At 34.4% G+C, this 11,876-nt stretch overlaps 1 protein-coding gene across 1 annotated transcript; it reads left to right on the forward strand.

Moving 5' to 3' along the window:
• The first annotated feature begins 4,021 nt into the window (after positions 1 to 4,021).
• Positions 4,022 to 11,570, forward strand: LOC121261934. The gene is given in 8 exon segments (XM_041164358.1): positions 4,022 to 4,383; positions 5,098 to 5,729; positions 9,377 to 10,067; positions 10,214 to 10,314; positions 10,417 to 10,506; positions 10,702 to 10,829; positions 11,289 to 11,362; positions 11,365 to 11,570. Coding segments are annotated over 7 exon segments (1,749 nt in total). The 5' UTR covers positions 4,022 to 4,383; positions 5,098 to 5,132; the 3' UTR covers positions 11,433 to 11,570.
• Positions 11,571 to 11,876: the final 306 nt, after the last annotated feature.

An 11,876-nucleotide genomic window follows, 5' to 3' on the forward strand; every position in this document is an offset into this window, starting at 1 on the left:
TAAATGCTTTTCGATCAATGCCCAAATTATCATACAATTTTTTATTTTTTATTTTTTGTTAAAAACTTTGTCAAACTTTTCTTAGTTCACCCTTAAGGTCATGAGTTAAGTTATATTGTTGTGGCTACTAATGGACAAACAATAATAGTAGACTTTATTTTTAGGAAATTATATTTTCTTCCTTTAATAAAGTTTTCACTTAAGATGTAAATATAGGGACAAAATATTTTTCACTCTAAAGTACTAAAATTAATACATTTTACTCTCAAGTTATCAAAATCCAAAACTTTATACATTCTATAAAGGTCAAATTTTTAAAATTGCACCACATTATTATTTTTATTTATCATTTTCCTCTCTTTTTTTTTTTGTAATTAAATGATATGAAGTATCAATTTTAAAAATTTAAGAATAAAGTAAAGTTCACAATATTTTACTCATTATTTTTTGGTAATTTGTTGTAATTGCATAAACTGCGTCAGATATGTGTCCTCAGTTGAATGACATGTAAGTTTTAGGCCTCGTTTGGATAGTGAGATGAGATGAGATGATTTTAGATGAATTGAATAAAATATTATTTTTAATATTATTATTACTTTGAGATTTGAAAAAGTTTAATTATTTATTATATTTTGTGTGAAAATTTAAAAAAATTATAATGATATGATGAGATGAGATGAATCATTTCTCTATCTAAACAAGTCTTTAAATTGTATCAAAGTGTATCAAAAAGTTGAAAACAGGAAGGTAAGTGAGATCATTAATATTGGGTTAGGCATTAATTTAGGTAATTTTTTACTAAGGTGCAATTTGTATAGTGAGAGAAGATGAGATGATTTTAAATAAAAGTTAATAGTTGAATAGCTGGGGTTAGATACAAAGATTTTTTTTCAACTCATTTGAACTTATCTCATCTAATCATTACAATTTTCTCAAATTTTCACACAAAATATAATATACAATTCAACTTTTAAAAATTTCAAAACAATAATAATATTAAAAAATAATATTCTAACAATATTTTATTCAATTTGTAACTTTCATCTCAACTTATCTCATCTCAATTCACTATCCAAACCTCACCTTTATTTTTTAATATTATTATTGTTTTGAGATTTGAAAAAGTTGAATTGTTTCTTATATTTTATGTGAAAATTTAAAAAACTGTAATGATTAAATGAGATGAGATGAAACATTTTCGCTATATAAACAGAACTAAAAATACAACTTTTTGCATGTTAACTAATGTATTCAAAATAATCTAGAGCATTAGTAGTGGCTTCTCTATCTTCTTCTTCATCTTTAAATTTGAAGAATACGTCTTTAAATTCATCCACATTGGCTTATGTATCTTCATCTTTTTACATAGCTACAAACAGTGCTTCTTTAAATTTTGAAGAAGCACATTTTACTCTTCAAACATTATTTTACTGTTTTTTCTCTCTATCCGAACGACTCTCCTCTCTCTCGCGCGTATTTCCTCGAAAGTTTTCCTCCTTCCTCTTTCTTGCTCTCTCTGCTCTCTTCTACACCAACATTTCCCTAAAAAATATTAGCATTCTCTCTGCTATGCTACACCATTGCCCAAAGCAAAGCTCAACTGCACAACTTAGTTGTTCCTTCATCAACGATGGCCTTTTCTCTCGCCCAGCACTTAATTTCGTATGGTTGTTTGGAAACCCTAGAGAAGGTGATTTAGTGCAAGCCACTTGTTTTGATTTCACAAATTGTTTTGTGTGATTTTCCCTCATATAGAATGTGTGATTTCCCCTAATTATGATTTTTTTAGGATTTTTTGTATGATTTCTCCTTATATTGAACCTAGAATAGGGATACATAGAGCAATGGAGTTTGATTCTTAGGTTTTTTCGATTGTTAATTTTCTTCTTGATCTTGTACATGTATCTGTACTTTTTGATTTTGGAAAGTAAAAGATAAGGATAAAAGACTTTAAAAAGAAAGGATACACATAAATTTCTGGCATCTTCTTCTTGAAGATTCATCATATATTTCTTTTGTTTCTTTTTTCTCAATTTTGATTTTCAATGGCCTTTGTAATTATCTAATTATCTTATTTCTTGTAAAAAAAACTCATGGGCTATATATGTTGTCTCTAAAAATTTGGGATTTGCGTCCTGTGGTTTGCAAATGAGAATCTATACTAATTACCTACACTGATTGGTATGATTTGCTTATATTCTCTGTCCTTTTATTGTCAAAATAAAGAAATCTACTCTATATTTAACTGAGCAATATGTTTTGAAAAATGCTTGGTTGCATGTTCTTATAATGTGTCTATCATGTGCCCTTTTATTTTTCCTGGTTGTTACGCTAGTGTCACTTTTAAGTCAACAGGTATGCAACCATGTTTTTGTATGCCTTTAGACTAGATGCACAACATGTTTATGTATGCCTTTAGACAGATTCACACAAATAAAAGGAAGGCATATTTATGTTTTTCTCATGTGCACTGCATACATACTTTAAAAAGCAAGAGAGAGAAAGAAAATATAACAAAAGACAAAATATAGTAATTAATGAGGCCCTAAACCAAATGAAAGATGATATGAGGACTTGTATGATGGAGAGAAGAAAATCACAATTGAAGTATGAGAATGAAAGATCTGAGTTACTACTTCTTAAGAAGAGCAAACTTAAGTTGAAAATTAAGGCTGAAAGAGAGAGATCTGACTTGGTAGCTCTTAAAAAGAGAAAAACTAATATGAAAATTACGAACTTAGATATTGATTTCATGAATGGTTTGCAACAAGAATATTTTCATAATCTTCAAATGGAAATCATTGAGGAACAAAGGAATAAGGTCATATCTTATACATAGTTGTATGTTTGTACGATGGTGATTTTGTAATTGTTTTGACTGTGGTGACATATTTTGGATAATTTTTGTACTGCTAGTTGCACCAAATTCCATCATTTTTTTGTACTGCTGATTGCTATCACTGATATGGAAACTGTTGGGAGCTGCTGTGGAGCTGGTGGTTGCTGTTGTGGAGCTATCAAGTCCAACTTTATGTAACTCAAGTTGTATTAAAATCAACTTTGTGGATTCTATATTAAGTTGATTTTGATACATAATATTTATTTAAATCTTAATGGAATTTATTTCGGGGCAGTTGAATTTGTATAGAATTACATTGTATTAAGTTGTGAATTTGTAAGAAGTTTATTGGACTTAGAGTTGAATTTATTTGAGTTGGATGGTCTATTTAATTTATTGGACTTGGTAGTGGAATTTGACTTGAATTTATTAGACCATCTAGATTAACAATAGACCAACTAGATGCATAAAATAGACCATATTGATTTATAGGAAAAAAAATTATAAAATAATAAATATTTTATTATTATTCGGTTCAAAAATGCATAATCTAATGTGAGATTTTTCTTTATATGCAAAATCAATTTTCAAAAGATGTGATTTTGTATATGAAGATGCATAAACTACTACTAATGCTCTAAGTTACTGGATTAATCATCATTCTCTACATATTAATAATAATAATTTATTATTTATTTATTAATCTAATTTTTTAATGTATATATTATATCCATCAAATTAGTTTCATTTTCATTTAAAAAACAATAACCTCTATATTAAAATACATCTGCAAAATATAAAAGCATCAAAATACATAAAGATAAATAAAATTAACATCCTCCTCAAATTATACAAAGAAAGTAATGTAAAAATGAATAAAATAAATACTAAATATAGACGTGGAATGCATAAAGATCGTATAATTATTTAAAAAAATGAGATTTATTAATAAAAAATTAATTTTTTATCTTATTAATCTTATATTTATTTATCTTTTAAAAAATATTGAGCGGGGCTTACAATTATAAGGATCATTTCTCTTTAGATTATTATGTACTTAGCGAAATTTTAGTTAGCACCGACATATGCCAAACAGCAAAAGCTAAGATGCACTGGGGGTGCGTATATCAACTAGCCTACGCACTCACCTGCATCGCCCTAAGGCGCATCACCAAGGGTCTGGATCTATGAATTATTGAAGGTTAGAGAGAGAGAGAGAGAGAGAGAGAGAGATGGGGGACCCTGAAAACAACAACAAAGACAACAGTAAGATAGGCTACAAGGTGGTGACCCAACAAATGCACAGGACCATTGATTTTGGAACAATGGTGAAGATTATTAGTCCTCCGGTTCCTCTCCCTACCTCTAACCTGGGAACCCACGTCTATATTTCCAATCACACCCCACTACCTGGCTAAAATTTCTAGCCTTTGGTTTCAATGTGCAATTTTATTCCCCTTTTGTCCCTCTCCCTAGCCTATCAGGTTCAGCTATTATCCTGGATGGTGATCTAGGGTTTTGACGATTTTGTTGTGACCCGCAAAGGTAAGCTTCTTTGTGATCTATTTGATGGTTTTTTGGTGAATTTGTGAGGTTTGCACATGTGGGTATTGATTTTGGGTTATTTGTAAGGTTTCGGCATGTGGGTTTGCCTTGAAGTTAGTTTTTATGGTCATTTTGTGTTTTTTATGGATGGATTCTCTTTCTGCGCCATTTATATGTCGAATCTGTGATGTTTTCTTATATGGATAGCTATGCAGATTTTGACTTGGAGTTGTTTATGGGTGTTTGTAAATGAGTGTCCTTCAAAATATGACTTTTTTTTATGATTAATAGATATTTTTACTTGATGGATCATTTGGGCGTTTGTGATTTCCTTTTTTTACATGATTCATTTAATTTTTTTATTATTATTTATGCGTATGGGATCTTTATTATTATTATTATTATACACATATTTGTTTTAGTTGTCTTAATTCGTTGAAGTAAATAGCAAAAAAAAAAAATCTAATCAGTTTATTGGCTTTGTTGAGGTGGGTTTTTCTGCTTTTGGAAAATCGAAGCTCACAGAAGGTCTAGAATTATTTTCTTTGTTTCACGTAATTGCATAATCCATCCAATGTGAACTAGAAGAAACATTCTGTTTCGCAAATATTGACAAGCTTAATTGAATTTTCTTCCCTCTCTTGGTGTATTGCTTCTTACCATTTGTGTATCCTTTTTGACTTATCCATGCATTCCTCTATTTGAGAAATTACAGCAGCATTTGGCTGTGGTTGCCTTTTTTACCGTCATGGAAGCTTTTGGAAGTTTTGGGCTCAGTGATAAAAACAGCACCGTGAGGAAGAAGAGGAGTAATACGTTCCGTCGTCCTCGAAATGAATCACAGCTACCTCCAGATTACCGTGATATTTCTTCCTTATCATCCACACCACCTTCAGATAATGCGAGCAAAGTATCAAGCGATGAGAATAATGATTATGGTTCGGTTCCTCATACGAAAGATGTCAATTTGAACCTATGCAGCTCAAGTCTGATCAATAATGAAAATGGAGGAGGATTCGGAGAATCTGATGAAGCTTCCATGAATGGTTCTTTCCGAGGAAGTAATAAACAAAAACATAGTGCAGTTGATTCCAAAAGACACAGTGAAGGTGTTCTTGCACCAGCCGATTGGAAAGGTACGAGCAAGGTGGTGCATTTTGGAGTTGTTTCAGCTGGCTTAGAAAATGATAACAAAGTGAAAAAGGTTAAGCTTAAAGTTGGAGGTGTCATACGTACAATTCATGCAAAGTCAGTAACAGATGGTGCATCTGGTGTTGGCTTTCTTTCTACGAAAGCTTCTCGTGTTTCAGGTGCCCCACGGCCAAAGCAGAAGCTGATTACTCAGGTATCAAGGAGAATTAACCTATTTTTCAAAAAAAAATAAAATCTGCATTGTTGTATGCAGCATGGTTGATTCGTACTCATCGTATTGCAAAATTATGGATATTAGTTGGCTTATAAAATGATCGGGGTAGGTACATGTCAATTGCATTTTCTTTACTTCTACATAAGGAATCAGAATGCATGCAAAAAATTGAAACCTAAATTTCATGTTAACCTTTTCTAGATGTAAATGCATGCAGAACATAAATATCTCACGCTCAAGGAAGAAACCAGGATTGTAATCTTGTGGGGCTGAATTTCTAGGAGTTGGAATAGGCCATTAGATTGTAATTATTTGAGGGTTACCTTTAACAATGTGTGAGAAAAAAAAAAAACAAAGGAAAGCTGATGATAATAAAATAAGCATATAATTTATGTACGTTTTTTTTATAAGTAAAATAAGATTTATTTCATCAAGGCAAAGCCCAAGTACGCAGGAAGTATAAATGGAGAACATCTAGTTACTAGTTAGGATCTAGAAATGGATACAAGAACATTATGGGAACTAAGAATTCATATAACTTTTTAATTAACAAGCCTACATGATTTAAGTACACACATTAAGAATGGGAAACACACTATCCAGGCCTTAATCTAAAGAGATTCCGTAGGTTGTGTTCTGATCACCTTCCTATCCTCCTTGATTGTGGAGGTCTTTAGGAGTCCCAAGGTACTTTAAGTTTGAGAATATGTGGTTGAATTCAAAAGGATTTATTGCCAACAATGGTGGTTTTCTTACCAATTTCATGGAAACCCAAGCGCTCGCTTGCAAATTGAAGTCTCTGAAGAAAGATTTGAAGGTGTGGAATGAGCAAGTGTTTGGTGATGTGGAAGGCCAAAAAAATACTCTCTTGGAGGAACTCAAGGGATTGGAAGAGGGAGGGGGAACTATCGGAAGCAGAGAGGGCTCGTAAAACCCAAGTGACTGCGAAGCAAAGAGCGGGGTCATACGAAATGAAATCTGCTATGACCTATAAAAAAAACCCAAGTGACTGGGCATATTGAAAGGGTTTCTTTATTGGAAGAAATATCTTGGAGACAAAAGTCGCGAGCATTATGGTTGAAGGAAGGTATAGATGCACCAAGTTCTTCCACCAAGCAGCTAACTTTCATAGGAGAAACAATGCTATAGAGATATTGGTAATTGATGGGGTGGCTTCCTCCAACCAAACTGAGGTCACATATCACATTGTCAATCACTATGAGAATTTGGAGATTGAGATTAGATGGGCTTGCTTTTGACGTTCTTGGAACAGCTCGAAAGGTCGTTTGACGAGTTAGAGGTTAGACAAGTATTAAAATGCAAGGCTGGTGACAAAGCTCCAGGCCCATATGGCTTCTCTATGATTGTTTTTCAAACATGTTGGGAAGTGCTTAAAGAAGACATCATGGGGGTCTTCAATGAATTTCATGAAAATGGTAGGTTTGAAAAAAGCGTAAATGCAACTTTTATAGCACTCATACCAAAAAAGCCTAGCATTGTAGAGGTAAATGATTATCGTGCCATTAGCTTGGTGAGCAGGTTGTACAAAATTCTCTCCAAAGTATTGGTAAATAGATTGAGCAAGGTGTTGGAGAAGTTCATATCGAAGCCTCAAAATGCCTTTGTCAAAGGTAGGCAAATCCTTGACTCGGTGCTTATTGCCAACGAAAGTTTGGATAGTAGACTCAAGTTGGGAGGGCTGGGGCTTTTTTGCAAGCTGGATATGGAAAAAACCTATGATCATGTTAACTGGAGATTCTTACTATACATGCTCGAGAGATGTGGCTTTGGTATGAAATGGTGTACTTGGATCCATCACTGTATGTCTACGGCTTGTTTCTCTATAATTTTTAATGGCTCACCAAAAGGCTTATTTAAAAGCTCACGAGGATTGAGACAAGATGATCCTCTATCTTCCCTACTTTTGTTTTTGTGATGGAAGCTTTTAGTAAGATGATTTTAGGTGTCGTGGAGGGTGGGCTCATATCTGGATTCTCAGTGGGGGAGGCAACTGCCTTGCTTTACATAGCTCATCTATTATTTGCTGATGATACCTTAATCTTTTGTGGAGCCAGCTACGATCAAATTCAAGCTTTGAGGGCTCTCCTATTATGCTTTGAAGTTATATCAGGGTTGAAGTTGTATTAGGGTCGAAGGTGAACTTGGTGTAGTGTCAGTGGGGAATGTTCCTAATGTGAAGAGTATGGCTTCCATTTTGGGATATAAGATAAGCTGCCTATGAAATATCTTGGCCTCCAGTTGGGTGCTACGTTAAAGTTGAAATCTATTTGGGATGATGTTCTAGAAAAAATGGAGATGAAATTCGTAGTCCGCTCTTTCTACCAAGCCATGACCACGCACAACACAAACCCATTTCCATGGAAGAACATTTTGAAGACAAAGGCACCTCTAAGGGCAGTAGTTTTTGTATGGACAACTTCTTTGGGGAAGATCCTGACTCTAGACAACTTGAGGAAACATCGAATCATTGTCATGGATTGGTGCTGTATTTGCAAGAAGAGTGGAGAGTCTGCTAACCATCTACTGATTCATTGTGAGATTGCCATGAATTTGTGGAATGAAGTCTTTGCTTGGTTGGGACTAGCTTGGGTGATGCCGAGGTAAGCGACCTCCTCGCTTCTTGGAGAGGCATTCGGGGCAACTCTCAAATTGCATCAATATGGAAGATGATCCCAATATGCCCATAGTGGTGCATTTGGAGGAGCGGTTTGGAAGATCAAGAGCGGTCGATGGATGAGCTTAGAAACTTATTTTTCAATACTTTACTCCATCAGTCAATTGTAATTGATTTTCATGGCATGACCTTTCATGAATTCCGTGTATCACTAAACTGGTACGCATATGTGTTGCTCTTGTATATGTCCCGTATACTTGGGCTCTTGTCTACTCTTTTCATCAATAAAAATTTTTTTACCGATCGAAAAAAAAGTACACATTAATTGAATGATGTTAAGAAGAGAAAAGATTCATTACATCTGTTACATGCTTTAAATGTGTTGAAAATTGGTGACAGTTCAGCAAATGAACACGTTATCTTTCACTAAGGACAAAATTAAAAGTTTTATTTGTCAAAAAGTTAGATATGTTTTAACATAAAAAATTGTATTTAAAAATTTATAAAAAGTAAAATAAAATAAAAGAGTTTAGAGAATAAGAGAGGTACTGGACAAAATTGGTAAATGAGACAACTAAAATCAATTTAGTGGCAAAAAAAAAAAAGGCCTATTTACTAATGGGAGATTGTATATATAGACGATTTTCATATGCATACAAGATTTTATTCATCCTATTGTTTTTCATATTTTCCTTAAGTTTTTGTTTTTCCTCTTAATCTGTTATATCAACCTATTGTTACATCAGCCTCTGTTATACACGGTTCATATAGCTTTTTACCTTTTTTTTTTTTTTGGGGGGGGGGGTTCTGCTTCGCCCTTGGTTCCACTGCATTTTTTCTTGATCCCTTCCGTTAGCCGAGAAGTCAATATTCTCTGACAACTTGCTTTCATCTTGCTGCGTCCTATTTGTGCAACACTGTTAATAGTCCAATTATGAGATTGGGTAGGCATTTAAGTGGGGCTGTCTATCTCATGTGTATATGATCGCAGGACAATTCAGATGATGACAATCAATCTTTTACTCCAGATAAGAGGAATCACTTACGAGGGGTTCCAAGGAAGGATTTCCCCAGGTATGTTTTCAATGTTGGAGAAGGTGATTCTTCAAGGAATAGGATACCTGAAGGAAATATATCCACAAACCAAGATGATAAATATGAGCCTATTCGCAAGAGCAAACGGATCTCTAAGAGACTCGTGGTGGATGAAGCACTTGGTGATGGAGATGATGATGATGATGAAATTAGATACCTTGAAAAACTCAAAACATCCAAGGCTACCATGGATTACAGTGTGGAGTATGAAGATTACAAGGAAGGAGGGAATGGGAAGCAACGGAAGATATCAAGGGCAGTGAAAAGTAACGTTGATGGAGAATTGGATGTTGATGTGGATGGTCATCATCCATCGAGATCAGGCAAGGAGGGTAAGAAAACTCGGTTTCGGAGGATATTTGAAGATACTGATTATGTAGAAGAGGAAGATCCAATCTCAGATGGTGAGGCCAACTCTAATAAAAAGAAAACAAAAATGGAGTTTGTTGATTTATTGGGTGATAATAAGAAGGAAATGACAGTCACTACGCGTCAACGGGCCCTTCAAACTGGCAAAGATGTCTCTTCCAGCTTTGGTGCAAGTCTAATTGAGTTCCCAAATGGCTTGCCACCTGCTCCACCTAGGAGTGCGTAATTTCCACTATTATGCTCCTGTCATTGTTATTGTTATAGCTATTATACCTTCTGCTGCTTATTGTTGAAATTTCTTTACATCTTAACTGTGCCTTTTTTTATTTTTCGCTTTCTTTCTTTTTGTTTGTTTTGTTGACAGAGCAAAAAGAGAAACTTTCTGAAGTGGAGCAGCAGTTGAAGAGAGCCGAGGCCCTTCAGAGACGTAGGATGCAAGTGGAGAAGGCAGCTAGGGAATCTGAGGTTTAGCCCCTTTTCTGATTTTTTTTTTACTTTTGCATTTTGAATTGCACAAATAATGGGTGTAATTCATGTGTTTTCCTTTCCTTTTGACTGGAATTTTAGGCTGAGGCGATTAGAAAAATCTTGGGCCAAGATTCAAGTAGGAAGAAGAGGGAAGATAAGGCAAAGAAAAGGCAGGAAGAATTGGCACAGGTAGCTAGTCATGCATTAGTACTCTTGCTCTTATTCCTGGTCGTTGATTTGTTCTTTTCTTTTATATGCTACTCGTATATTTGGGCTGTCTTCATCTGTTTTTCATTAAAGAAATTATTTATGGGCCAAAAAAAATTAAAAGATCATGTGATGAAGCATTATTCTCAATCTTCATACTTCTGCAATCTAATGCAGGAGAAGGCTGCAAATTCTATGGTACTTGCATCAGACTCTGTTAGATGGGTGATGGGTCCCTCAGGAACTGTTGTTACATTTCCTGATGAAATGGGCTTGCCAACTATATTTGATTCCAAGCCTTGCAGGTAAACAGAGAATTTTTAAGAATTCTTGTATCAATTCTCAATAATGTCTTGCAACCTTAATCTATTAGACTTCTTTTATATTTGGTCATCACGATCTGTATTAGAATTCTTGTATCAATTCTCAATAAGTAGGTTGTCTTCTTGAGTGATTGTTTAGTAGGAGCAGGTTATTTGTTGAAGTTGCATACCTGCCATCAGAAGATCCCTTCAAAAATGTCTTTCATCCTTAATCTATTAATAAGTAAAAGGTTTCTTCTCTAAAGACTTGTATATTAGATGGATCATTATGGATTGCTGGAAATTAGATTTCCTTCTAGTTGTTTTCTTGCACATTGTTACTCTGATGGTCCTATAGGTTATACAGGTCTTAGTACCATGCTTTGTTAGTCTTTGCTCTTACCTCTATGACATCTGATGATTTGGTGTATTTTTTAAACTGTTTTTTTGTGTGGATGTTAGTTATCCCCCTCCCCGTGAGAAATGTGCCAGGCCATCTTGCACAAACCCATACAAGTACCGGGATTCCAAGTCGAAGCTCCCTTGTGCAGTCTCCAGTGCTACAAGGCAATAAATGAAAAGATGCAGCCTTTAACAGCCTGCTAATCAGGCGGATTTGGCCATATGGCCTAATGTGTATCAGTGTGGGGGTATTCTTGCACTGCTGTCTGTATTTTGCAATTAGATTCAATCCTGTCACCGCTAGTTGTTTGTGATTTCCCTAATAGCAGATCAAATTTCTGTTTATGAAAGAAATTATCTTCCCTCTTCTTCTTCCTTTTTTTGCTATAGGACTTTAGATATTGGCCTTTGTTCTTGATGGAAATTCTGCCATTCTTGATAATCAAGAGGATTATGTTGGGTGGTGAAAAGAGCAGTGCTTTGAAGAATCATTGATTTGTGTGAATTCCCAAAAACTAATGGTGAAATATTTGGACAGAAAGTTGAGTAGCAATAACATTTAAGTTTCTTTCTTACTTTCTATTGTTTTCTTTATATGATGTGGAATGCAACAGCCAACAGGAGCTTTAACTTGAAGGGGAAACTTTG

The sequence above is a fragment of the Juglans microcarpa x Juglans regia genome, chromosome 4S (genome assembly GCF_004785595.1).
Source record: "Juglans microcarpa x Juglans regia isolate MS1-56 chromosome 4S, Jm3101_v1.0, whole genome shotgun sequence".
Taxonomy (NCBI): Eukaryota; Viridiplantae; Streptophyta; class Magnoliopsida; order Fagales; family Juglandaceae; genus Juglans; species Juglans microcarpa x Juglans regia.